Genomic DNA, 26,383 nt, shown 5'->3' with positions numbered 1-26,383 from the left:
TAGCAAGTACGCAGCAAGTATCTGCTGAATGATAAGAAAGCCTCTGGTTTCACCTCTCATCCATCCCATCCGCTGGCCGAATAACGGCAAACCCATTCTGAGGGGTGCAGAGTGGGTCACATCACTTACTGACCAACTGCCCCCCGGCAGCCCCACACAGCTCGTAGAAACACAGTTCACAGTCACTGCCTGTGCCACCCCCACTTTGCAGACTGGTTCCAGACGCCTGCCTCTCTAGGCACCCTGCTGCCACAGACATGCTGCTGCTCACCCTGGGGAATGGGCAGTGACCTGACAGATATACCACAGGTTCTCATGCCCCTTCTTGCTCTGCCCTCTACCATAGCCGGGGTGTCTTCAGGAAGCAGGTCCTCACTCCTGCAGGGAGAGTCCAAGCTCACCACCAGGCAAGCGGCCCTCTATTGTGCTGACAGCCTCCTCGTCAGTCAGTCACTCTTGGACTTTTCTGTCCAAGAGTGACTGATGTTTTCCTGGGGAAGAGCCTAGGTCTGCCTGGACTTTGTAGTCTGCATGCTGAGCACACTGCCTGGCACACAGCTGGTGCTCCACATGCATTTGCTAAATAACTGATTACATGAGGAAATTCATCAGAAACAGCAAGGCACTTGCTCCTGATCACTTAGGCCTCCAAGAGGCCTCTCCTGATTGTCCAGGCGTATGCAGTACCCTCTACCCTCAGCTTGCCCCACCAGATTATCTAGTTTTATTTTCACTGTTTTACTTATTGCTATGTGGGATTATTTAACTTGGTTACTAGTTTATTATCTGTCTCCTCTAAGAGAATCCAGATTCCATTAAAGTATTTGTTTGGTTCACCCAATACTGATCATCCCAATACTGGGATGCAGGGGCTTCCAAAATATTTGTTGGAAGTATTTGTTTGGTTCACCCAACACTGATCACCCAATACTGGGGATGCAGGGGCTTCCAAAATATTTGTTGGAAGATGAATGAATCAATACATGAATAGCATTAGCAGAAAATGGAAAAAGAAATTAAATTTCCTTGAATATACGATTCTGCTCTTCTAAGAAGAAATTCCTAAGAAAAAGAGGTAGGATGCCCAGGCGGGAACTTGGGTGTGTGGTCTCTCCAGCACACAAGATTGGATGAAGGTACACAGCAGCACACATGGCAAGCCGTGACGTCTCTGCTCCCTGCACAGGTCAAGGCAACAGGGAGAAGCCCATGGAGAACGCCAGCCACCCAGAAGATGAGGAGCTTGCCCACTGTCCCTTGGAGCCTGCATCTACACCACACAGGCAGCACCTTCTTTGTTGAAGCCCTGAGCACAGGCTGCCAGGAAGAGATAGCCCTGGGGCTGTGCCACATAGCTGAGAGGCAAACTCTGGCTGAGCACTTGCTGCTAGGTGGTAGGATGGGTACTACATGGAGCACATGGTTTCTGCCTTCCAAGGCCTAGCCATCTAGAATGGGAGACAAAAAATATAGAGAAAAAGAGGTCTAAAAAAGTGCCACAGGAATCTCATGGAGATTAAAAAATGTCTGCTCTTCCCACAATGTTGTTATGAAAAAGAAAAGACATGCCACAGACTGGGGGGACATCACTGCAAAATGCCTCTGATAAAGAACTTGCACTCAAAATACATAAAGAACTCTGGAGGCTGAGGTGGGTGTATCACCTGAGGTCAGGAGTTCCAGACCAGCCTGGCCAACATGCCAAAACCCCGTCTCTACTAAAAATACAAAAATTAGCCAGGTGGGGTGGTGCACGCCTGTAGTCACAGCTACTCAGGAGGCTGAGGCAGGAGAATTTCCTGAACCTGGGAGGTGGAGGTTATAGTGAGCCAAGACTACGCCACTGCATTCCAGCCTGGGCGACAGAGTGAGGCTCCATCTTAAAAGAAACAAAACAAAAAAACCCCAAACTCTCGAAACACAACAATTTTTTTACTCAACTCAATTTAAAAAATTAGCTAAGGATTTGAAAAGACTCTTCACCAATAAAGACATGTATGGCAAAAGAAACACACGAAAAGATGTTCAATGTCATTAGGAAAATGCAAATTAAGATCATAAGATACAAATGCATGCCTATTAGAATGGTGAAAACTAAAAAGGTGACCACGCAAGTGTTGGAAAGGAAGTAAAGGAACTAGAACTCTTGTACACTGGTGGTGGGACATAAAATTATATAGGCATCTTGGAAAACGGTTTGGCAGTATCTTAAAATAAACGCAAACATACACATACCTCCCATAATTCTATGGGAGACATGACTCAGCCATTCTATTTGTAGGTATTTACCCAAGAGAAAAAGGATGTATATGCCCATACAGCTCTCTGTATGGACACATATTGTATGGGGCCACACAAATGCTCCCAGCAGTTTTGTTTGTAATAGTATCAAACTGGAAACAACCCAAATTTCCAATGACAGATGAATGAATAAACTGTGATATGTTCATACAATGGAATGCTGCTCAGCAATAAGAAGAAATGAACCATGGATACACACAGCAACATGATGGATTTCAAAATAATTATGTACATTGAAAGAGGCCACACCAAGAGGAGTACATGATGCATGACTGTTTATGCAAAATTTTAGAAAATGCAAACTAATCCAGAATGACAGGAAGCAGATTATTAGTGTTACTTGGGGAGAGGGGTGTGGGAGGCAAGTGAGAAGGGGGAGGAAATGTTTGGGATGCTGGATTGTATACTCTCTTGATCAAGGTGTTGATTTCATGGGTATTTACATATGTCAAAATATCAAATTGTACACCTTAAACATACGCAGTTTATTGCATATCAATTAGACCCCAATAAAGCTTTTTCTTTAAAGGGGCTCTGCTTCTGGCCAAGATGGATTAGATTTAACCTTCTGATTCAGGCAACTTAGAAAGCAAGACAATATATACAAAACAATGGTTATCAGTCTATGGATGAACAGGCAGCATAGGAGAGAGATCCCTGAGAGACAGAAGCGCAAAGGCAGTGGCCCAGTGGCTCCAACTTCCTGTCCAGGAAAAGTATCCAGGCCTCAGCACAGGGAAAGAAAACCAAAAGACAGTGTTCTCTCAGAGATGAGAAGGCAGAGTTTGGAGTTCAGGAAGATCAAGTGGTTAAAATTCATGGACAAGAGAAACAGAGCTACAGAGAGAGAGCTCCAGACACATGCAGAGGGTTTTTAAGGAGGCTCAGCTGAGTTCTGGCCAATGCGTACATATGAAGAAAGGGAAAGACCTGCCAGAATGAAGCCTGTGGAACAATTCCTGGAGCTCACACAGGACTGGCCAGTGTGGAGAGACCACCTCACCACGGGACGCTATAGAGTCTCAGAAGGGCACTGTCTCAGTAGTGGGGAGAAGTTAGTCCTAAACTAAAGGCTGTCTGGACCAGCTCTCACAGAGCATAAAAGCAAGCCCCAAAAAAGGATCAAACCAACTCCAATTAACTTAACCATTGGCCCAAAAATATTTACAGGAAGAATCTAGCAACCAGCTGTGTAAAAACCACAGTAAGTGTCAACCAATCAAAAATGACCAGGCATGCAAAAAATGGGGGAGGAACTCCAAAAGTAGGAGAAAAACCAGTAAGAGACATACAGTTAGAAATGACACAGATGTAAGACCACAGTAAATCAGAAGGGAAATTGTACAATATTTTAAGCTGAATGAACCTCCTATGTCAAAACTTATTGGATGCAGGTAAAGCAGTGCTTAGAGGGAAATTTATGGCAGTAAAGTCATAGAGAAGAAAGGTTTAAGATTAATGACTGGAAAGGAAATAGCCTGAGAGATATTTTTTCTGATAATAAAACTATAATATCTCCTGATTGCATGGTATTCACACATATCCATACATGTCCCAAAATTCACAGAATTAAATACAAAAATGGGTTGGTTTTATGGTATGTTAGTTAAAAAATAAGTCGATTTGCTGAAAAAAATCAATGATCAAAGCTTCCATCAATGATTAAAATCAATTGTTAGAGCTTCTTTATAAGAAGCTATAAAACAAAAAGTAAATTAAATTGGAAGCAGCAGAAGGTAAATAAAATAAGCCTAAGAACAGAAATCAATAAAATAAAAAACAGCAGAACAATAGAGGGCAGAAATAAAATTAATAATCCTCTAGCCAAACTGATTAGGAAAAAAAAAAATGAAGACCTAAATTATCAATACCATGAATCAGAGAGGGAACATCACTACAGATCCTACAAACATTAAAAAGATAATTAAGGAATATCATAAAGTTTATGTCAATAAATTTGACAGTTTAAATGAAATGACAAACTCCTTGAAAGACACAAGTTACCAAAGCTCACTCAAGAAGAAATACATAACCTTGAAAAGCCCCATAACTACTTAAGGAATCGAGTAGTTAAAAACCTTCCATCAAAGACAACCCCATACTCAGATGGCTGCAGTAGTTTAAGGAACATTTTAAGGAAGAAATAACACTACAAAGATTCCTCCAGAAAAATCAAGGAAAGAATATTTCTCAATTCATTCTGTAAGATGAGCATAACCCTGAGAGCAAAATCAGACAAGAGAATTACAAGAAGACTACAGACCAGTATCAGTCATGAACCTAGACAGAAAAATCCTTAATATCTATGATTTGCTATGATTTGCTCACACATTGATAAAAGAGAATGGCAGCTCTGGATGGACATAAACCCATGTGCTGAAACATGATGATGTGAGAAGGGCAAGGTACAAAACACAATATGAGTACCTCCATTTATGGCTAATAAAACCATATACACTCCTTCTTGGCTTTGTTTGGCCATCTTTAAAAAGACACAAGAGAAATCAGTAGCAGGAAATGCTTTTGAAGAGGAGAGCTGGGAGCCAAAGCTTGGGGATTTTTTTCACTATATACTCTTCTGCCACCAATCAAGTTATTTATCATGATTAATGATTTCAGAACACATAAACTTAAGTTATGTCATGTATGTTTTAATGCCTCTAGCCATAGGCTGTCTTAGTAAAATCCAACTCTACCTACTCCCCAATAAACTTATGGAAAACCTACTAAAACATCACTTGATGTTTTACTATGCCAAACCCAGCTCTGGCAGGGGTTAGAAGGAATATTCTTGAATTCTTCTTTGAAGAGATTCTGATGTGGAGGCTTCAGAAAGTGCCCATGTCAAGCCAGGTGGCGCAGACAACAGTAGCTATTCCCAGGAATGGACATCAAGGCAGTGAATGAATAAATTCTAACAAAACCTGTAAACCTCATCAGAGTTGGATCCTGGCCATGCAGCCTCAACAGGGGAAGCCAGAGAACCACACCTTTCTTTAGAAAGGAAACCTATGCTTCCACAAAGTCCACCCAGCATCAATTTCGGCTCTGAACCCAGAATAAGAACATCAAGTGTTATAAATAGCAAAACCAAGATTACAATTTGACTGATTTCAGTTCTGATGTTAGGAAAGAGGTCAGATGTTAAGTCAGTTGTAAATCAAGGGGTCAAAAGAAAACCACAGGGTGAATATAGTCATCCTGGGTTAGGCAGTCAAGGTACCTTTCCCCATATTACCAGAGTAACCAATTCCTGTGGTTTCAGTTGGTAGAAAAACACCTGAGAAATTCTAAAGAGGCTAAAGAAGAGTGGGAGTCAAAACCAAAAAGGACCACCAAAACCAGAAAGGAAATTCTGTATAGAAAGCACCCTTCTTTGTCCTCTATGCAGCAGAGGGGAAGGATGCTATGCGTACGCAGGGCCCAGCGAGGAAGTCTGGCAAGGCAAGAGTGCCTACCTTTATTATGAGACATGGCGTAGAGGAGGCAGAGCACAAACAAGGCGTGGTAATCATCATCCGGGCTGTCCAGAGCGTGGTACACCATATCCAGGAAGGGTCTGGAAAAGAGGAGGGGCATCCATGAGCCTTGTGGTGCACGTGGGTGAACACTTCCCCTCTCTAACCTGTACATGGGGTGCTAGCTGCCTTTGGTACAGCTCTTTAGGACACAACTATGTTCCTGGTCTAGCACCAGGCACTGAGGATACAGACAAATGAGAGATAGGCTCTGCCCGGGAAAGCTGCTATCCAGAGGGGAAACTGACCAAGGAACAGACTGCTGGCTTAGTCAGCAGGTATTCCAGACACACAGAATCAATGATACAAACTCCCCACAGCAAAGCTTTCATGTCAGTTTGTAGAGAGACAGAACAGACAGACATCACTGCAAAGCGATATGTGTCACAAGAGAATGAAGAAAACAGGACAGGGTGATATCAAACAAGGCACAAACAACAATCCAAACACATTCAAGACCATGAGCCCTGGAGCCATACTGTCTGGGTTCAAATTCTGATTCTGTCTATTCTCAGCTTTTTATTTAGCAAATCCTTGAGTAAGCTACTTAAAACCTCTCTATTTCCCCATCTGTATGGCATGGATTCCAACCTTGCAGAGTTATTGTGAGGATTCAAGTCTAATGAAGACTGAAAAGCATTTAGCACAGGGCCAGGCACTGCGGGTGGTGCCAATGCATGACAGCTGCTGTTTGATTTCTATTTTTAACATTCCAAGGGCACTACTTCATGATTTCATTTTGGCAGGGTCCTGACCCAGCAATTTCTTGGACCGACTTTCTCTGACTGCTAAGAATTGACAGTGAGGTCTCTCACCTCTGATGCTTTGTGGGTGAGATCTGTAGAGAGGCTGCAAATATCGGAAATGGCACACCCCAAATGCTGCCTTTCCAGATGAAGGGCCTGACGGGAAAAGACTCTTCACCACCAAGAGAACAGAATATGCACAGCGCTGGCTCACAGGCCAGAGGCTCTGAGCCCCTGTCTGTGGCTGCCCCTTCTGAATGCCAGGTTGAGGCCAAGAGAACAGAGTACCTTCATGAGTGACCCTGGGCATATTTAATTTCTGGAAGGACACTCAAGCTCCAATGAACACTGGGTGCCTATGGGGAGTGAAAGAGGCCTGTGGAGACACAGGGAGTGTTCACGATACAAACTATGAGACAGTTTTGAATTTTTGACTCTATACATGTATCACTGACACAAAATGTTTCACTGAAAAATGCAAAAGAAAAAGTACGAAAAATCTACTTACAACATTTCAAACACACATATGACCACAAAAACTAAAAAAAAAAAAAAAACAAAAAACAAAAAACAAAACTTAAAGGGGACATTTGTCTTCCGTCCCCGTCTCTCCACAGTCCCAGATGGGGCACCACCTTTCAGATGTGTTAATAGTTTTGTCATGTGTAGATTTGCGTTTTGAAAGCATCCAGCAATAACACTTCCAAACTTTGGGTGGGATAACATTTTCTTGTAAATCAGCTGCTTGAAATTTGGATTATATTTCCATTTGGGAATAATATGAATAATCAAATGGCAATAACTGGGTGAGTACCATCTTTTATGAGATGAAGTATCACGAAGCCATTAAGTGTTTTGTTTACACAGGGTAGAATATGGTGAAAAAAGGTTGCTTGAGGGTTGATATTAGATGGAAAAAAGGAGGAATAAAAAATTATAGACATGATATGGTCCAAGCTTCTGGGAGAAGGGAGGGTGAAATTCCCAGAAAGCTCACATTGGGAAAAAAAAAAGAAAACTGGTAAGAAATGGCTGGAATGGTAGTCCCGCTGACTCTGAACACCAGCAGCATGAAGACTTTTTTCCTTTCTTTACACTCTTCAAGATTTTGCATACTTTCATAATTTAAAATTTTTTTTTTTTTGTAAGAAAAGAAGCAATGTTTTAAAAGCTTTAAGTTTCTTAGGTCTATATTTAACTCCAAATGCAGATAGAGCCCATAACATATGGGGAATATAAAATGGTCTGCTTTTTACCATGCTGTGCCTTGGGGCAAGTGGACCAATGCCAAGATCCAATTCATATCCTGGAGAACAAATGGCCACTTTCCCACCCCACTCCCTGCCTCCCCACCAGGAAGTGGGAGGACAGAGGGCAACGGCAGTTTCTTACAACCTGCAACCCGCTACCTTGGCAAAGAAGACAGCAGCTCTCCACCTGGGCCAGTACCGACATTCAGTCTCAGAGTCTAGCAGAGATCTGGCCTGGAGGTTCCCAGGCCTGCAAGCGGCCTAACTCAAGGCAACTGAATCAGCTTCCATTAGAAGCCATGTGCTTGAAGATGCCCAAAGTTAAGCAACAATCTCAATCAACTCTAAGAAAACCCTTCTCTCCACCAAAATTCAGAGAAAAAGAAGTCATCAACCCCAATATTCTAACGTAACATTTTGGTCTGTTTTTTACCCTTTTTTCTTGGTGGCAGGAGGAATACAGGGTGTTTCTCCTCCATTAGCAAAGCTACAGAACTACTACACTATGAAAAATATGTTCTCTGTTTCCATTTATCAGTTTCTAAGGAGCTGAACACATCATGACAGTATTCACCTAAGAGTATAGCTGATACTCTTTGTTTTTCAGACAGAGTCTCAGTCTGTTGCCGAGGCTGGAGCACAGTGGCAATCATAGCGTATTATAGCCTTGACCTCTCTGGCTCAAGCAATCTCCCACCTCAGCCTCTCAAGTAGCTGGGGCTACAGGTGCCTGCCACCATGCCTGGCTAATTTTTAATTTTTTTGTAAAGATGAGGTCTCACTATGTTGCCTAGGCTAGTCTCAAACTCCCTGGCTCAAGTGATTCTCCCGCCTCGGCCTTCCAAAGTGCTAGGATTCTAGGTGGGAGCCACCATGCCTGGCCTTATCTTCTATTAAGCAGATACCTCTTCCCTTGCTTAAGCACCATCCCACTAACAGTCATTTGTGGCCCTTCTAATTATTTATAGTCTAAAGAATGCTGTACCAAGGTTGTCCCCAACCTTCTGTGTTTGGAATGACTTCCTCAATTTTCAGAACTTTGGGAGTTTGCTGTCAAACAAAATCTAAAGGTCTTTGTACTCCACTGTTTTTTTATTTAGCAAAAACTAAAAATGGCTCCCTTGCACATCTGATAGAAATTAATCCCATCTGTTAAGTCATTGAAACATTTGCCAAGCAAAGAGAAAAATAAGATGTGGAAGAAAAAAATTAGTGGATTTCATATCTTGACTTGAAGTTGGATTGCTAAAGAGGACAGGGTGTGTGTGTGTTTTCACCACCCTCCCTAGGGGCGGAGGAAGGGAATGCCTTGCAGGCTGACAGAGAAACCCTGGTAGTATGCATTTATTAACAGGAAGGTAGTGCTAATCAGGAGGCTGCTACGGGGGCCTGTGCAGTGGGGCTGCGAGATGAGGAAATCACTCTGAAATGAAGAAGCCCTCCTACCAGTCCCCAGCATACTCTGGAAGTAGCCTTCTCTCCAATCCCATTGTGGAGGGGCTGGTGCTACAGCAAAGTTCCAGGAAATGTGGGGTCACCCAGGTTTAAAAAGATGTAACTACAGATGGCCATCGCTGAAATGAACAATCAGGCAAAAAGTCGAAGGTGGATGGCAGCACTAACTCATGTTTAAGAAGGTTTTGGAAGGTTTAAGAAGATGTAGCTACAGATGGCTATTGCTGAAATGAACAATCAGGCAAAAGGTCAAAGGTGGATGGCAGCACTAACTCATGCGGGCCGAGTCAAGAGGGCAGGCCCTATAGATGGGGTATATGTATGTGTGTGCAGGGCAGGGAATGAACCAGGCAGGAGATCCAAGCCCAGCTACTGAGGGGATGCTTCCTGGGAGCAGCAGAGCATTTCCAGGAGCAGCCAGTGTGAAGCCACCCATGTCCTTTAGATGGAGCCCAGTCCAAAGCACCAGGAGCACAGCAGGGAGAGTTGCACTATTCTGGCAAATCTCTTTGCAAGGGAGTGAGCATTATAGTGTTGAGTGATGGCTCTATCTCTATGCCTCTGGGTAGCCAGCGTTGGAGAAGCAGGGAAAGAAAGGGAGGCAGCACGGTCTGGCTGAGGGACAGAAAAGACTCTGGCCCCAGGGCTCAACATCCCCACTGAGCCCTCTCCTCTTCCCTGAGACGGCACTCAACATTGGCCTCCTGGCCAGCTACCTGCTCCACTGTGCACTCTCGGAGCACGTGGCAGCGGCACTCTTCTCCTCGTCGGTGGTGTTCTGCTCCTGCACAGAGGCGCTGGCGGTCAGCTCTGAGAGCTTGCTACGCTCCATGATCACCATCTCGATCTCTGGAAGCCAAAATGGAGACTGGGATGAGCCCAGGCAGCTATGCAGCTCTAGATTCGTACACACGCTCATGTTTGAGAATAAATGTGCATAAAAATGACTCCTAATAGGTCAAACACATGTCTGACCTGAACACCTGCGACACACTGGGGGAGAAATCAGACAGAGGCCAGAGCCCCTCTTTCTATTCATCATGGCAACACCAATAAACATGTTCCTGATTTTGACAACAAAACATAAATTTCAATCATTTATTCTATTTCAAGAGTTTAAAACAGTTCTTTTTACTTTATTGATACCACATTTCCTTCCCAAAGGATTTGAGGCAGCTAAGATATGATATGTGGTTGGTAAACATAATCAACCTCACTGTTAATATTCTAAAGCTGCTTACATTTTTTTTTTTTTTTTTTTTGAGACAGAGTTTTGCTCTTGTTGCCCAGGCCGGAGTACAGTAGCGTGATCTCAGCTCACTGCAACCTCTGCCTCCCGGATTCAAGCGATTCTCCTGCCTCAGCCTCTGAGTAGCTGGGATTACAGGTGCCCACCACCACACCCAGCTAATTTTTGTACTTTTAGTAGAGACAGGGTTTCGTTATGTTGGCCAGGCTGGTCTCGAACTCCTGACCTTAAGTGATTCTCCCACCTCAGATTCCCAAAGTGCTGTGATTACAGGTATGGGCCACCAAGTACAGGCAAGCTGCTTACATTTTTAAGAGAAAGCTCTGACTGAAGGCTTTTGTTTTTCTGTTCTACTTACAACTTTCAGAGGGCAGAGTGAGATTAGGAACCTCATTTCATTTTTCCCCCCATTAAACAAGGGTAACCTGTAACAATCAACTTAAGCATGACATGCATTTTTATTTTTCAGAAAAAGTTATGAACCACCAAAGAAAACATCTTGAATTAAAGATGGACGAGGACTGGGCTTTATGGTGTCCCCATCACAGAGTTCTTGGTCATGCAAGCATGGACTTTCAAACAGCCCATGGAACTCAGAGTTCACATATTTTTCCCCACCTTTGGTAGACATATGGGGGAAAAAGAGATGACAAAATGTGAACCTGCATTTCTGTTCCAGAAGGGTGTGGACACATCATCTTGGGCTCAGACGTGGCCTCCACCACAGTCTCCCTCCTGCCAGCTCATACAGTGACCTCTGCCACCTCTTCTGTCACCCTAATTTATTCTCCACACAAACCCAAGGTAATTTTAAGGAAACTAGCTCATGTCACTCTTCTATTCAAAACTCCCAATGTCTACCCATCACTCTCAAGAAAAAATCCAAACACATGGCCTGGCCCCAGTCCACCTCTGACCTTACCTCGCGGCTATCCCTGCCTGGTTGGCTGGTGCCGCTCCAGCTGTGCGGGGCTTCTCACTATCTCTTGAACATCCCAAGCTTTACACAGGATCTTTACACAGTAAAGATCCAAGGATCTTTACACAGTAGTTTCCTCTTCCGGAAAAGCTCTCACCCCAGGTCTCCTAGCCAGGTATAATTGGGGTACATCATTCAAGGCTCAGTTCACATGTCACCTCCTTGGAGACATCTTCCTGGACACCCTCTCCACCTGATTTTTTGTTTTTGGAGATAGGGTCATGCTCTGTCACCCAGGCTGGAGTGCAGTGGTGTGATCGTGCAGCCTTTACCGCCTGGGCTCACGTGATCCTCCTACCTCAGCCTCCAGAGTAGCTGGGAACACAGGTTCGTGCCACCACACCCAGCTAATTTTTAAATTTTTGTAGAGATGAAGGTCTCACTATGTTGCCCAGGCTGGTCTCAAACTCCTGAGCTCAAATGATCCTCCCACCTTGGCCTCCCAAAATACTGGGATTGTAGGCTTGAGTCACCACACTGGCCTTCACCTGCTTTTTATTTTTATACCTCTTTAAACATTATTATTAACTAAATTCCACACTTTGAGCAGATTTCATTAGTTCTCCCAATGTCTTTTTTGTGGGACCCCTTTACATTGAGTCCTCATTCTTAGGTTCCCCTGGATGTGACGTTTCTCAGACTGTCCTTGCTTGTGTCATGACCTGGACATTTTGAGAAGTACTGGTCAGGGATTCTCAAGAGTCCCTCACTCTGGGGTTGTCCACTATCTTTCTGCTATTTAGACTGGGGTTACAGGTTTTGAGGAGGAGGACCACAGAGGGGAAGTATCCTTCTCATCACATCATATGAGGGCACATACTATCAATATGACTTATGTGTGTTGATGTTAAACTCCAATACTTGGCCAAACTAATGTTCATCAGCTTTTGCCACTGAGCATCAACTTTTCCTCCCCCTTCCATACCACATTCTGTGGAAGAAAGTCAGTAACACAGGCCACAGTTACAGAATGGGGCATTACGTTCTGAAGCCTCTTTGCATATCTCATAAATTATCTGGCATTCTTCACTAGAGGAGATTTGTCCTTACCTTGATTTTACTTTATATTAATAGCATTTATAATGACTTGGCTCTTACATTCGCTATTGTTTTGCTTCTTTACTGCCTGTCTGCCTCCACTAGAACAGGGGCTTTGTAGCTGTCGTATGTGTCTTGTTCTCCACTGTCTCCAGTGTCTAATCCAGTGCCTGGCACAAAGTACTTAGGCACACCACAAGCATCTCCTGAAGTGATAAATAAATGACTAATTTAGCCCAACACGAGAGGTGTTGACGGCAGGCCCGGCTGGCAATTCACGGTGGCTGCGATGTGAGGCGGGGTGGCCACTGCCTGACAGAGTCTGCCATCAGTGTGGGCTCGAAGTGTTCTTGTGGGGAGATGTCTCACGCCCTGTGAGACTCTCCTGGCTGTTGGGCCTGACTGCACCTGCACGCACCCCCTGACATGGAGGAGCACCCCCATATCCACATGGGACCTGGCCCTCTGCTGGGTTTATTCTCACCATCCTCCTTCCCTCCCTCCCATCTGATCTGAAGCCAGATGCCAAAGATCAGAGTCTCCACAGGGCAGGCCCCATCACACAGGTAGGAGCCAGCAAATGCTTTCTAACTGGTGTGTGGACGAATGCATAGTTTTGTACTTATTTCACTGTGCATTACAAGAAAATTCTAGCTGCACAGAATGCCTACTGTGGATATTAGTGCTTAGAATAAGGCTAAATTTGGGGCAAAAAAGCCAAGTGAGTCAATTCTAAGAAAGCTATCCAGTAAACAGCAGTGCAGGTAGCACCCAGATATGGCAAAGAACTGGAATGTGGGCTGAGGGGTAGAGGCTTATGCCTCCTAGCACTTTGAGGGGCCAAGGCGGGATGATCCCTTGAGATCAGAAGTTTGAGATCAGCCTGGCCAACATGGTGAAACCCTGCCACAAAAATTAGCCAGGTGTGGTAGTGGGTGCCTGTAATCCCAGCTACTCGGGAGACTGAGGCACAAGAATCACTTGAAGCCAGAAGGTGGAGGTTGTAGTGAGCTGATATTGGGTCACTGCACTCCAGCCTGGGTGACAGAGTGAGATTCTGTTTCAAAAAAAAAAAAGAGCTGGTATGTGGTGCAGACTGCTGTTTGGGAAACATTGCTATTTCCTTTCTCCCATTTTCACCTCCACCAGACTCCTTCAGGTGCCCAATACCCTCCAACTACCCTGGTTGTCTCCAAAGTGGGTATAGACCTCAGTAGGCATGCAAGATGATTCTCTACGCAGTAGGTCTTTTAATGCTTATCTTTAAAAATCTATTTTGTTTTATATTGTCCATAATATTAGCATAGACATATTATGTATAATTTATAATACATAAATGTTTATATATTTTGGGGAGATGTATGCTTAAATGTCGCATGTATAAGTTTGTTTGTGTTTATTAACAAGGCTTGCCATTAGACATCTGAAGATTCCCAAGCAAACCTGCAAGGCCAGCCTCCCCCTCATCTTCTAGTCTCTGGCCTCTGCCCTGTGCAGCAGAGGGCGCAGCATATGCCCACCTCCCCTACAGCTGCAAGTTCTCCTTCCCCAGGCTTAGCTCCGCCCTGCTTGGCTGACATAGTGGGAACTCGGCTCCAAGTACTTCCTAAGGTTGTAGGGCCAAGCCAAGTACCCTGGCCTGGAGGCCCAGCTTTGTGACGTGGCTGTCCCCTTTCTAGATTTATCTCCTTGGACACCAGCAGAATTCCGGAGCAGAGGAGAAAGTAAAGACAATTCAGTACCAAGCTCATCAAACGTTTGTTTTTTTTAAGCAGCTGAATACTAATTTAAAGGATAATTTCCCAGGGCAACCCGCCATGGTCAGCGGATGAGCCAGAGCTCCTCCAGGCAAAGGGTTGCGGGCACCAAAGGCCTCTGACTACTGTGGGCTCCCTCATGCACTCCAGAGGCCCCTTTCTGGAATTCTATGGCTTTACACAAAACTGCGTGAGAACCACCAGCTTGTCCAACCCTGGATATTGAATGTGAGCGCACAGAAACCCAAAAGTGCAGTGACTCTTAACACAGCTGAAAATGCATCAGTGAAGCCAGGACCACTCCCCTCCCTCCCTCCCTACCCCCATGTCACGTCTTGGTGCAGAGCCAGGCCCACAAGGGCCTCTCCACACAAAACGGGATTTCCAAACCCTGGCTGTGACACTTATGCCCACAGCTGCACCGCACAGTCCTCATCCAGCTAGCATAGTTGTAGAGTGAGTGGCTCCACTTAATTTTCTAGATGAATGCAGATCACGTCTTTAAATGTCAACCCTTCTTGCCCTTCTTTTTGATAGTTTTATCCAAACAATCCTTGTAGGTACTGATTCTTACCTAGGGTCTGCCAACTCCCTGAAACTCTATGCAAAGTGCTATGTGGGCATGGGAGTAGTCGGTAGCAAGTTTCTGGGGGAAAGGTCACCCCAGATTCTCACTGCTCTAAAATAGGTACCATCTTTAAAAGAGGATGTCAAAGAGGAGTTTACCTCTCCTGATCATCAGGGTCACAGAGAACCCCCTCACTGTGCTACACCTAAATGTCAGCATGGTTCTGTGCCGCTCTGTGGCCCAGCTTCACTTGTCCCTGCTGTCACAGCCTCCCTCCCAAGGTGCAGGTGCCACACTACTGCCACCAGGGAAAGCAGCTCAGTGGGCTATGTGGACAAAGATTTCCAACGATGGTCCCCAAGGCCGGGACTCAGGCTCTGCGGCTGGATTCCCAGGGGGCTCTGACTGAACCTCAGTTATGATACTATTTGGAGTTTGAAGAGACTGAATCAATAGCTTAGCCCATTTTGCTCAGTTATTTGCTTGCCTTTATGAGTTTTGTCATGTCTCTGTGTTACCGGTACTATTTTTCATTTTATCTGAACTTTTACTTTTTTTTCACTTCAATACAGCTTAAATGCAAAGTTTCAATCACTACTATACTCTTCAACCTAGCAGCCCAGTTGCAAGATACACCTCTGACAGTATGAAAATGCACAAGCACAAGTATACTGCAGTGTTATTTGCAATGGCAAAATCCTGGAAACTACCTAAATGTCCAGGCATAACAGACCGATGGCATCAACTATGGTACATACACACAGCGCAGCTGTAAAAAGGAATGAGGAAGGTCTCAGAACTGATAGGGAGTAATTTCCGGAGATACTGCTAAGTGAAAAGAACACATATGCTACCCTGTGGATAAGAAAGGAAAAGAGGAAAAGATATATACAAATCTGCTTACTTGTATAGAAAGAAACACACGAAAGGTACTTCAGTACACAAGTTGGTTAGCTGTAAGAGATGGCAGGGATGACATGAAAGGATGTGGGAGGGAGGAAGGATACTTCTTTGAATATGCCTTTTTGCATAGTTTTGAGTTTGTTAATATTCCATGTATTTTTAAAAGGAAATTAAACTAAATCAATGAAAATGGGAAGGGAGAAGCCTAAACTGAAAAGAATCCAAATTTTTTTCTTTCTTCTTTTGAGACAGAATTTCCCTCTTGTTGCCCAGGCCAGAGTGCAATGGTGTGATCTTGGCTCACTGCAACCTCCAACTCCTAGGTTCAAGACATTCTCCTGCCTCAGCCTCCCGAGTAGCTGGGATTACAGGCATGCGCCACCACGCCCAGGTTTTGTATTTTTAGTAGAGACAGGGTTTCTCCATGTTGGTCAGGCTAGCCTCGAACTCCCAACCTCAGCCTCCCAAAGTGCGAGGATTACAGGCATGAGCCACCACGCCTGACCTCAAATTTCTTTTTATTTTTTTGAGACAGAGTCTTTCTCTATTGCCCAGGCTAGAGTGCAGTGGTATGATCTCAGTTCACTGCAACTTCCACCTCCCAGGTTCGAGCAATTTTCCTGCCTTGGCCTCCCCAGTAGCTAGAATTACAGGTGCCCACCACCATGTCTGGCTCATTTTGTAGTTTTATTTTTATTTACTTATTTCTTTATTTTTGAGACAGAGTCTCACTCCGTCACCCAGGCTGGAGTACAGTGGCATGATCTCCACTCACTGTAACCTCCCCCTCCTGGGTTCAATCAGTTCTCTGGCTTCAGCCTCCCTCCCGAGTAGCTGGGACTACAGGTGCGTGCCACCACACCGGTTAATTTTTTTATATTTTTAGTAGAGACAGGGTTTCATCATGTTGGTCAGGTTAGTCTCAAATTCCTGACTTGAAATGATCCGCCCACCTCGGCCTCCCAAAGTGCTGGGATTACAGGCATGAGCCACTGCGCCTGGCCTAAGTCCAAACTTATTTTAAATGAATACCAAATCCACTCTGAAGGGGGAAAGGGAGGGCACTCAGACTAATCCAAGTACCTTATGAACACAATGCAGCAGATCTTTGATTACCAACATCATTTCATTCAACATTGTTGCATTCTAACGTTGGTAAGTATAAAAAGAAAAAAAAACAAAACACGATTCCCAGCCCCGGACACTGTCTATGTGGAGTTTGCATGTTCTCATCATGTCTGCATGGGTTTTCGCTACGTATTCTGGTTTCCTCCCTCATACCGAGATGCTCACGTTAGCTTCCCTGGCGTGTCTACATGGGCACAGTCTGAGTGAATGTGCAGGTGTGTGAGCATGCCCTGTGATGGGATGGTGCCCTGTCTAGAGCTGCCTCCCACCTGGCATCCTGAGGCACCCAGGCTCCAGCCACACAAGACCCTCAACTGGAGATAGGCAAGTTGGAAAATGAATGAATACAAATGATTATCAAATAAAAATTCATGAAGTAGACAATAATCCAAATGCACGACAATAAATGATGTGGTATGGAAGCATTCAGCAAGCCTACCAGATTTGTGAGTGTTTTTGAACTTCATGGAGGCAGGAGGTGCTCCTTACAATTTTCACTTTGCAAACATTTATTCTTTGATTTAACCCACTATCACCATGACTGCTGTTCACTCACTAATTCACCAAAAATTGGGTAAGTTCCCACCATCTTTCTTAAGTGTATGTACAGCTCATATTTATTTCAATGTTTAATGCTAGAAGTGTTTTGGGTCTTTATTTAGAAGTTAGATGATGTTTTTGTGACCAGAAGTATGCCACAGGAACTAAACTCCTGTGGATATCAGTTCACCTACAGTAAAACTGGTTTCTTTATACATCATTTCCCTTAAGGTCACAGTTTCCAAGAACCAATTCATGATGTTAAGTGTGGACTTAATGTGCTCAGTTATATATCCTCAGTTTGAAGATAAGTAAAGCATTGGGGTAAGCGTGGGGGAGGGAAAATCGCAAAAGCATTCTGAGCTCTTTGTGTTTTAAACAATAAACAACTCTAAGTAAAGCAGTTCTGAAGCTTTTAGAAACATTACAGGATTGAGCATATCAGTGAGTAGATATTGATGGGAGTGTGGGCTCTCAGAGTACAAGAAGAAACATACAAATCTAAAATGGGGGAAGACAAGAAAAAAACCCTGTAAATTCATTGGAATTGGGGTCCTGGTATGAACACACGATTTCTGAAATATATGTGTGTACAGCTGTATGTATGTATGTATATGTAAGCATATATAAATATATACTTTGTATATATACTTACATGGATTACCTTGCTTTGTCCACTAAAAGGGCCAAACTGCAAAGACATCTCAGTGGCTATGAGCACATCCAGTGCCCAAATCTTGGCCTCTAATACCCCCACCCACGGACAGGAGCCAGAGAAATGGCTAATTCCAGGGATGGGCAGAGGAGGTACCAGATGAACACAGAAGTCATGCCAGAAAGTGTAAGGGACTGCTCAAGAAATCATGGGAAAAGCACAAGACAGCCAGCTTGAAAGGGTTCCTGCAGGCCAACTCTCGGACAATTTAACCACCAAAATAATTAAATACAGTAATGTGCTATAAACCATTAGAAAACTGGAATCTATGAGCCCACACCAGTAAAAGACAAATAAATAAATAAGAAGAAAGGAAAGGTCTTGTTTACAACAGAATGCCAAGGGCTGACTTTTAAACACAGAGAAAATGCTGAAGTTGGAAAATCATCTTTTCCTGCCCATCATGGTAATGACTGGACCAGGCAAGAATCATCAACAAATGCCAAATCCAAGAAGTTTTAACAAGGGGCAGCGTATCTGCATGATCCCAAAGTGTCTCTCTGTGGACTACTTAACTAGTTGGGAAGAAAATGAAGGTCATTACACAGTACAGAAACTGGGCAACACATCAGTCATGTGACCAAAATGAACATCGCCCGAGAGGGAGAGAAGGACATTATGTGCCTCCAGATGTGACACCCTGAGAAGTGCATGACATCACCTATGTCATATTCCAGCCAAGAACCTCAGTCTAATCACAAGGACACATCAGACAAAGACAAAATGAAGGACGTTTTGTTAGAACAAAAAAGAAGGAGGTTCTATATTCCTCAGAAAAAGGCAATGTTGCAAAAGAGAAAGAGACAGTGGAAATGTTCCAAAGTAAAGGAGGCTGGGTTGAACCTTGCACTAGAGGGAAGAATATGCTAGAAAGACATTATTGGGCCAACAGACACAACAGCAACACAGCAGGAGAGTACTCTGAAGCTAACAACTGCGCTGTGCCCACCAATGAGAACACCTTAATCTTAGCAAATGCTCACGAAGCTTCAGGAGGAAAGGGGCACGGTAAGCGTGTGAGGAGTGTGTGGAGCATGCGTGCAGAGAAAATACAATAGGAAAGTAAACGGCATGAAATGTTACATGGGGAAACTGGGTAAAGGGTAAACAGGTGTTCTTTATACTATTTTTGGTTTTACAACTTTTTGTAAATTTGAAATTATTTTCAAATATAAAGTTTGGGAAAATTACCATAAGCATAAACCGGTATAAATAGAAAGCATCTGTAAAAATATACTTGATGAATAAAGAAAAAGTTGCTAGGGGCTGTTGTATGCATTGAGAAAGGTAGATTCATAAACATGAATGAGGTATTCAAGTATTAAACACTTGTCACAGCAAATATGAAGGCTCCCCCCACCCACCCTATCCCCTGCCCTGGAGATAATCACTTAGAATAAGAGCTCTTGCACCATCTTCTTCTTCTTCTGTTTTTAAAGAAACAAGGTCTCACTCTGTCACCTAGGCTGGAATGTGTGGCATGATCACAGTTAAGCGCAGCCTCAACCTCCCAGGTTCAAGGGATCCTTCCACCTTAGCCTCCAGAGTATCTGGGACTACAGGCACCATGCCTGGCTAATTTTTTATTTCTTTGTACAGACAGGGGTCTCTCTATGTTGCCCAGCTGGTCTTTAACTTCTGGGCTCAGGTGATCCTCTTGCGCTGGCCTCCCAAAGTGCTGGGATTACAGGTGTGAGCCACTGCGAGTGGCCACCATATTCTTTAAGGCCCTCTCTGTATCACCTAAAACCATCTCCACATTCTGCAGTGGGACAAATGCTTACCTACCCTCACCTCTGCATGTTAAGGGAGAAGAAACCGAAGCACCAAGGCATTAGGCGGTGGGCCTCTGCCCCAGGCTGCTGTGGGCTCCTCTCTCTGCACTTCCCACCGGCTGAGTAGTGGAAACCAGCACCTGCACAGTAGCAGTTCCCATGCCAGGCACCATGGCCCATCATCTCCAACACTCCAGCACCTAGCCCGGTAGGCAGTATGGCCCCATCACACAACTTAAGTCTCCAGCCTCTAGGAGTTGAGTCATGTGATCACCAACCCTCAGCTCATGGAGCTGCAAAGCTGAGAGGAGAAGGTCAAATCTCCAACACTTCTTGCTTTGGCCAGTCCCACCCAGATCCTCCACAGCCTCAATCAATTCAACAAAAGCCTTACAGGCAGGAATGGGTATGTATACCCACGTTTATAGCGGCATTGTTCCCAACAGCCAAAAGTGGAAGCAGTCCAAGTGTGCATCAACAGACGCATGGACAAAGAAATGTAGTCTAGCCAGACAATGGAATAATTATTCAGCCTTAAAAAAAGAAAGAGAAGGAAATCCCAGCACACGCTACAATATGAATGAAACTTGAAGACTTTCTGCTAAGTCATGCAAGCAAGGCACAAAAGACAATACTGTATGATTCCATGTGAATAGGCTACCTAGAGCAGTCAAATCCATAAAGACAGAATATCAAAGGGTGAGGTGGGCAATTATTAAATGGGCATAGTTTTGATTCTGTGAGATGAAAAATGAAGAGTTCTGGAGACAGATGGTGTGATGGTTATACAACAGTGTGAATGTACTTAACACTACTGAAATGTACACTTAGAAATGATTCAGATGGTAAATTTTATATTATACGTATTTTACTGTAAGTTTTAAAAAAAGGGAGCAGTGAAGGCCACATCTTTCCACTTGTTGTCCAAGTAGTGGTTGTGTGGGGAGGCACTGGTGCAGGCCAGGAGAGTCCTGAGGGCCCTCGGGACTCGAGGACATCCACTTCTGCCTCTCCATATGACAACTCTGGCCAGATCCTTGAGTTTCCCTGATACTCTGACATACTCAGTTTTCAAATTACAGCAGTAATTTATCAACTCGCCCGGGGTGATGTCCATTCGAATCTGATTAGTATTTAGTAAATGAAGTGCTTTTCAGGGAAATGTCAGGCATCGCCTCCCAATAGTCTTTGACTTCACAAATTCAAGGATTTTTGTCAATTGCCCTCTGTGTTCCATATTCCCGTGATCACCGCAAGGACAGACTGAAAAAAGAGACCAAGAGGAGAATAAGAAGGCCTTCAAAGAAAGGCCAACGGGAAGGATGCCTGGCTGATTACCTAGGATATAAAGCAGAGCCTGCACGTAATTGGCTGGCTTTTCAGCAGAATTTCAAGAAGCAAACAGCCCCTGGCAATGACAGAGAGTGTGTGCGCTAAGTACTGGGGGCACCCCTTCCTTTGTTTTTTTATTATCTTCTACTGCCCAGCAGGAGATTGAGCTGAGAATGGTTTTCGGGAAGTTGCTCTTCAGCGGCTTTGTCCTGATTCACCTCCAATCCTCCTCCTTATCCCAGTTAAGCCCATCTGAAAAGCTGACAGCCCCACAGCATCTCTCTACTGCAGCATCCAGGCCTGCTGATCCTTCTCTTCCCACCGTTACACACACACACACTCTCCCTCTCTCACACATACTCACACCTGCACACTCACTAGCTGTAGAAATTAACATAGAAACGGCCCCCACAGAAACTTGCTGGGTGCCCAAGCAGAGTTCATACAACCACATTCAAATTCCTGTTCAGGTGCCTCACTCTGCCCTCCACCTTGGCCAGGGATCCTACTGAGCTCCTGCGTCACAGGCTGAACGTTACAGTGTTGATGTTTTCACTTATAATTATCTGAGGCCCCAGCATTAGGAAGCCCCCTCTACAGGTGGAGAAGTGCAGAGAGGGCAATTACTTGCCCAGAGTCACACAGCAGCTCAGGGGCAGTGCTGGGATTTAGATCTCAACTCCCCGATAGTCAGTCCCTGGCTTGCCCCAACCAAGACACTGCCAGGCCTGGGGCTGGCTCTAGTTTTGCAAGAGGAGCAGGAAATGACGCGAGGTTTCATCTAATTTCAGTAGAGACTTCAAAAAAAGTAAAAAATAAAAAAGAAAGAAAAAGAAAACGGCAAAGATGCACCTCTAAACTCCCAGATACTCCCTCAAACCCAGCTAACCTGGCAGGTTCAAAGTCAGGCCTGTTGTCTTCACTCCAAGCCCTTGCTGGAATTCCAACAAATGAGTAGGCTTTGAAGGTCAGGCTGGGCAAGTACTTTACATAGGCAAAAAACAATAGTCCAGCCCTATTTTTAGATGAGGCGTTTGAAGAATGCAGTCCCTCATCTCGGATATGCTTATTAAGTTACTCCTCTAAGTAAATTCCAAAAGAGATAACTGTCCTTTTAGACTCAACGGCAAGCTAAAAAACAAGCACATACCCTAGGATGTCTGCCTTCCAGGGCAGAGTGAATGCTTCTTTGCCTATAAATGATGACATCCTTCTTCTTTTAGTATTAAATTTCTGCAAATTTAGGGGCCCTGTGATTTCTTGGTTGCAGAATGAGTCATCCATTACTTAGGACCTGAGGCAGAGGAAATTTCTCTGTAGACTGGGGATGGGAGTGGATGGGTCAGGGGTACACATTCATTTCACACAACTTCCTTGTCTGAGCTTAAATCTGGAGGAGGTGTGAATTCTGGGTGCTGCATTTGTTTAAAAAAAAAAAAAAAACAGACACAGAGTAATGCCACATCCAAATCGGGTCATGGCAAAACTGTGCCTCGTGACCACCTCCTTTTTTTACTTCTGTGCTTTACCCCCTGTCTTTTAAAGTCAAAATTTCACTTCTAAAATGGGATTGGCAGGGTATGCAGAGGCAGAGTGCCGGCATCTCTTTCCTTAAGAGTTACCACGTCTGTCTGTCAACAAGCCCGCAGATCTAGGGACAATGAAAGAAGCTTCTAGAGAAGAAATAATGTGGAAGAGAAAAGAGCCACATGTCTATCTCTAAACAGGATGGCAGAAGACAGCCCTGAGAGAGAAGAGGAGTACCCAGAAATACCGTGTGGCTTTCTAGGGGGAAATCTGCTATTTCTACTGGCCCAGCATCCATGATCCTTGCTTTTGATAAATGCATCTCATTTTCTACTGAGGCAGCAACCATAGAGATTTGTCACTCAGGCCTGGTCGGTCCTGAACATCTCTGGGGGTGGAGGTGGACCAAGCCAGGCCCACTGTATCCACAAGCATTGGCCCCAGGACTTCAGTGGCAGCCACAGGGAAGGAGAAGCCCTCTCTCCACTTGCTGGCCAAGTTGGCAGGACATGAGCACACCTGGGCCCAGTCCTGTCCCAGCTTCCCAGGAACATGAACAATAAACACCCTCTTTGCTTAAGCCAGTCTAAGTTGGATTTCTAAATCTTGCAATCACAAGTACCAACTTATCTTCACTTAAAAGAAAAGTGATTGTGTGAATTATATTTTCTATATTCATCATTTCCAGATGGGGACAATGAAGTCCAGAGCTTTTGGAGGCCATCCAAGGCACACAATAAACCTAGACACTGAGACAGGACCACGAGGCAGACCTCACATCATCTAGGCACTGCCCAGCATCTACTCTGTTCTCTGGCATGCAGTGTAAATGAGGAAATCTGCCTGACACCCTTCCAACTCACAGGGATTAACAGTTGTGTAGTTTTATCCAAACACAGATACTGTCTAAAGAGAGAACACTCACCAACTACACCTTCACATTTATGAATAATCAAGAGAGCAAATATGTGATTCAGAAAGCTCCAGAATACAAGTGCTGTTGCCTGGCAGGACCTGCTTATGAAAGTTGTATTGATTTATGGTGAGCTGAGTGACAAAATGACAGACACATCATATTTTGAAATGACTAATGTGCTCAAGAAACTAACTAGAAGGGCATCAAAATTGCAGAGGGGGTCATGGAGAGCCACGCGTGACTGAGTCCTGAAGCACCAACTGTCCAAGCAAAGCCTCTGGGGAAGATTCCTGGGTCCTGTACGGCATGACCTGGCTGAGTAACCACCTGGAAAATAGGCTTTTGGAGGCAGCAGAAATTCCTTCCCTCGTACCCTGCACAGGGCAGCTGGGCGCAGCTTCCAGGAGCCCCTACACAAATGTAAGCAGTTCAAGCTGAAACAGCTGCCTGCAGAACTGGCCTGAAGCCCCTGTGTTCCAGGACTGGGCTGCCTGGCTGACAAATTTGATTGTGATTTTGGGTCCAAGCCTGCCTGATCCACACCACAGTTAGTCACGGCTGAGGCCTGGTTAGAGAGCGTCCTTAAAAGGACTGGAAGGAAAGAGGTAGCATCTTTCCAAAACAAAATTGATGAAAACACAGTGCACAAAATGAGGTGAAGATGTCCATTTATCCCCCAGTGTGGCGACAGAACGGTTAACCATAGGGCTTAGGCAGACAATTTTCTTCTGCATAACAACAAAATAATCAGAATGTCCCCAATAAGCAAATCGGTATGGCTTACCTTGTGTTTGGCCCTCCCCTCCCCACCACAGTGATATTTACTGGCAAAGGCTTCCCAGGCCAAAAATGAATTTCTAAACCAAAATGCCTACTGCACACTTTAAACAGAAATAAGAGAAGGCTGGAGATCTCAACCTTAAAAAGAGGTCTGGGTGGTACCAGAGGGACATTTTGGGTAGTTACCAAAATGTGATCATGGTATTCACTGACAACTGCCAAGAAAGACATGATGGGGCAAGCGAGGTGGTGACGGGGTTGTGCTTTGGCGGTGGAATCTCAGGCAACTCCCACAGGCAAATGAGCTCTCAGTCACTGATGGAGTGAGTGGCTCTGTGTTACAGCTTCACATGCCCTGGACTGGGAAGCTCACGCAGTCCTTGCCGACAGGGCTGTGGAGAGCTGGCTTCAGAGCAGCCACTGTGAACCCAAGGCACAGGAGGAGGGCTCACAGGAAGTGTTCCCCACACCCACAGGGACCGTGGCCAGGCTGCTGAGGAGATGCCAAGTTTATCCCAGAAGGCGTGGTCAGACCTTCCTGAGAAGGGCCCCGGCTCCTCTTCTACCAAGTATCAGACTCCTCATCACTTCCCGCGGCCCAGCCCTAGTGCCCAGGACCACAGGCACAGACCCCATCTGTGTAGCTGTGAGCCTGGCCCATGACACAAGCAATGGGACACTTTCAGTATGCTTAATCCCAAAGTAAATAATCTCCAATTCAAGAAAGTTTTAGCGTCTCAACGAGAGGGAGGTGAAAACCTGAACAGAATTCCCAAGAAGGGCGAAAAGAGGAATGAATGATTTTGCTTACTGAGCACATACGTACTACACATGAGTGTACCTCATTCTAAACAGACAGGACCTAAAAACCTTAATGTAAGAACTGAGGGAGTTATATTTAATTGTTCAGTATTTTAAAGATACTAAAAGAATACTTCTTTTTTTTTGGTAGAGTCGGGGTTTTGCCATGTTGGCCAGGCTGGTCTCAAGCTCCTGGGTTCAAGCGCTCCTCCCACCTTGGCTTCCCAAAGTGCTGGGATTGTAGGTGTGAGACAATGCCCCTGGCCTACAAGCATATAATTTCATTAAACACAAGTCCTCCTTCTTCCCGCAGTGTGCAGAAAGCAAATTATAACCCCAGGTTATCGGGAATAATTGTATCGGCAATGAGGTTAAAGATAATAATTCCACGCTGCTCCTACTGTCATAATAGTGACGGATACTTCTGCAGCGTCCAATCCTTTGCAGCATTTAACATGGGGCCAGGCACTGTTTGGAGCACATTGCACATATTCATACATTTAATTATTGTATGAACACTACAAAGTGGGTACTATTTGTCACTCGCCTTTTCCAGGTGAGGAAACCTGGCCCCAGGTCACACATCCCATGAGGGTGGAACTTGCACTGGAGCTGCATATGACACACACCCACAGCAGCCTCCGAGTGGCAGGGCTGTATAGAATGAGGTACGCCGGTGTGAGGAAGGAACCGAATCACTGGCTAGACACTGGGGGGAGCAGAAGTCGGGGTGGAGAGGGCACAGGTGGCAGCCTCGCTGGCGGGCAGGCTGGCTGGCGGCGCAGGCGCAGGGCGGCGTTCACGGGGACACTCACCTTCACTCTCCCCACTCGTCTTGCTGCCTTTTGAACCACCCTCTGTACCTTTAGCCTTCTCGGCGTCTTCTTGGGCATCCTCAGCGGGCCCTTTCTCCTCATCTTCTTCTTCCCCAACGTTTTTGTAGTTGGGTCTCTTTTGCACCCGTCTCTTGCCCTTGTGCTTGTTCATCTCAAGGGACCGCTCGAGCGTCTCGGTGGGTTTAATGAAGCACCGAATGCTGGGCTTGGCCTACGGAAGTCCAACAAAGGCAACAGGTGAATTCAAACACTGGAATCCTGCTGGATGC

The 26,383-nt window shown here is 44.9% G+C and overlaps 1 protein-coding gene across 7 annotated transcripts in view; it reads right to left on the bottom strand.

Annotated features, from left to right (window-relative positions):
• CLEC16A (C-type lectin domain containing 16A) overlaps nt 1-26,383 on the bottom strand; it is a 226,635-nt gene that overhangs the window by 140,999 nt on the left and 59,253 nt on the right. For 4 of the 7 annotated variants that reach the window (XM_017539972.1, XM_037742517.1, XM_017539970.2 and 1 more), the window contains 3 exons: nt 26,094-26,325; nt 9,987-10,119; nt 5,760-5,860 (listed from right to left, as the gene is read on the bottom strand). In XM_017539972.1, coding sequence (XP_017395461.1) covers nt 5,760-5,860; nt 9,987-10,119; nt 26,094-26,325 — 466 coding nt within the window. The remainder of the gene's footprint in view (nt 1-5,759; nt 5,861-9,986; nt 10,120-26,093; nt 26,326-26,383) is intronic. The other 3 variants (XM_017539971.1, XM_037742516.1, XM_017539973.2) reach the window with 1 other exon arrangement.

The sequence above is a fragment of the Cebus imitator genome, unplaced genomic scaffold (assembly GCF_001604975.1).
Source record: "Cebus imitator isolate Cc_AM_T3 unplaced genomic scaffold, Cebus_imitator-1.0 Scaffold122, whole genome shotgun sequence".
Lineage (NCBI taxonomy): Eukaryota > Metazoa > Chordata > Mammalia > Primates > Cebidae > Cebus > Cebus imitator.
Note: the sequence above shows the minus strand (reverse complement) of the source record. Positions and strands in the feature narration are given on the sequence as shown.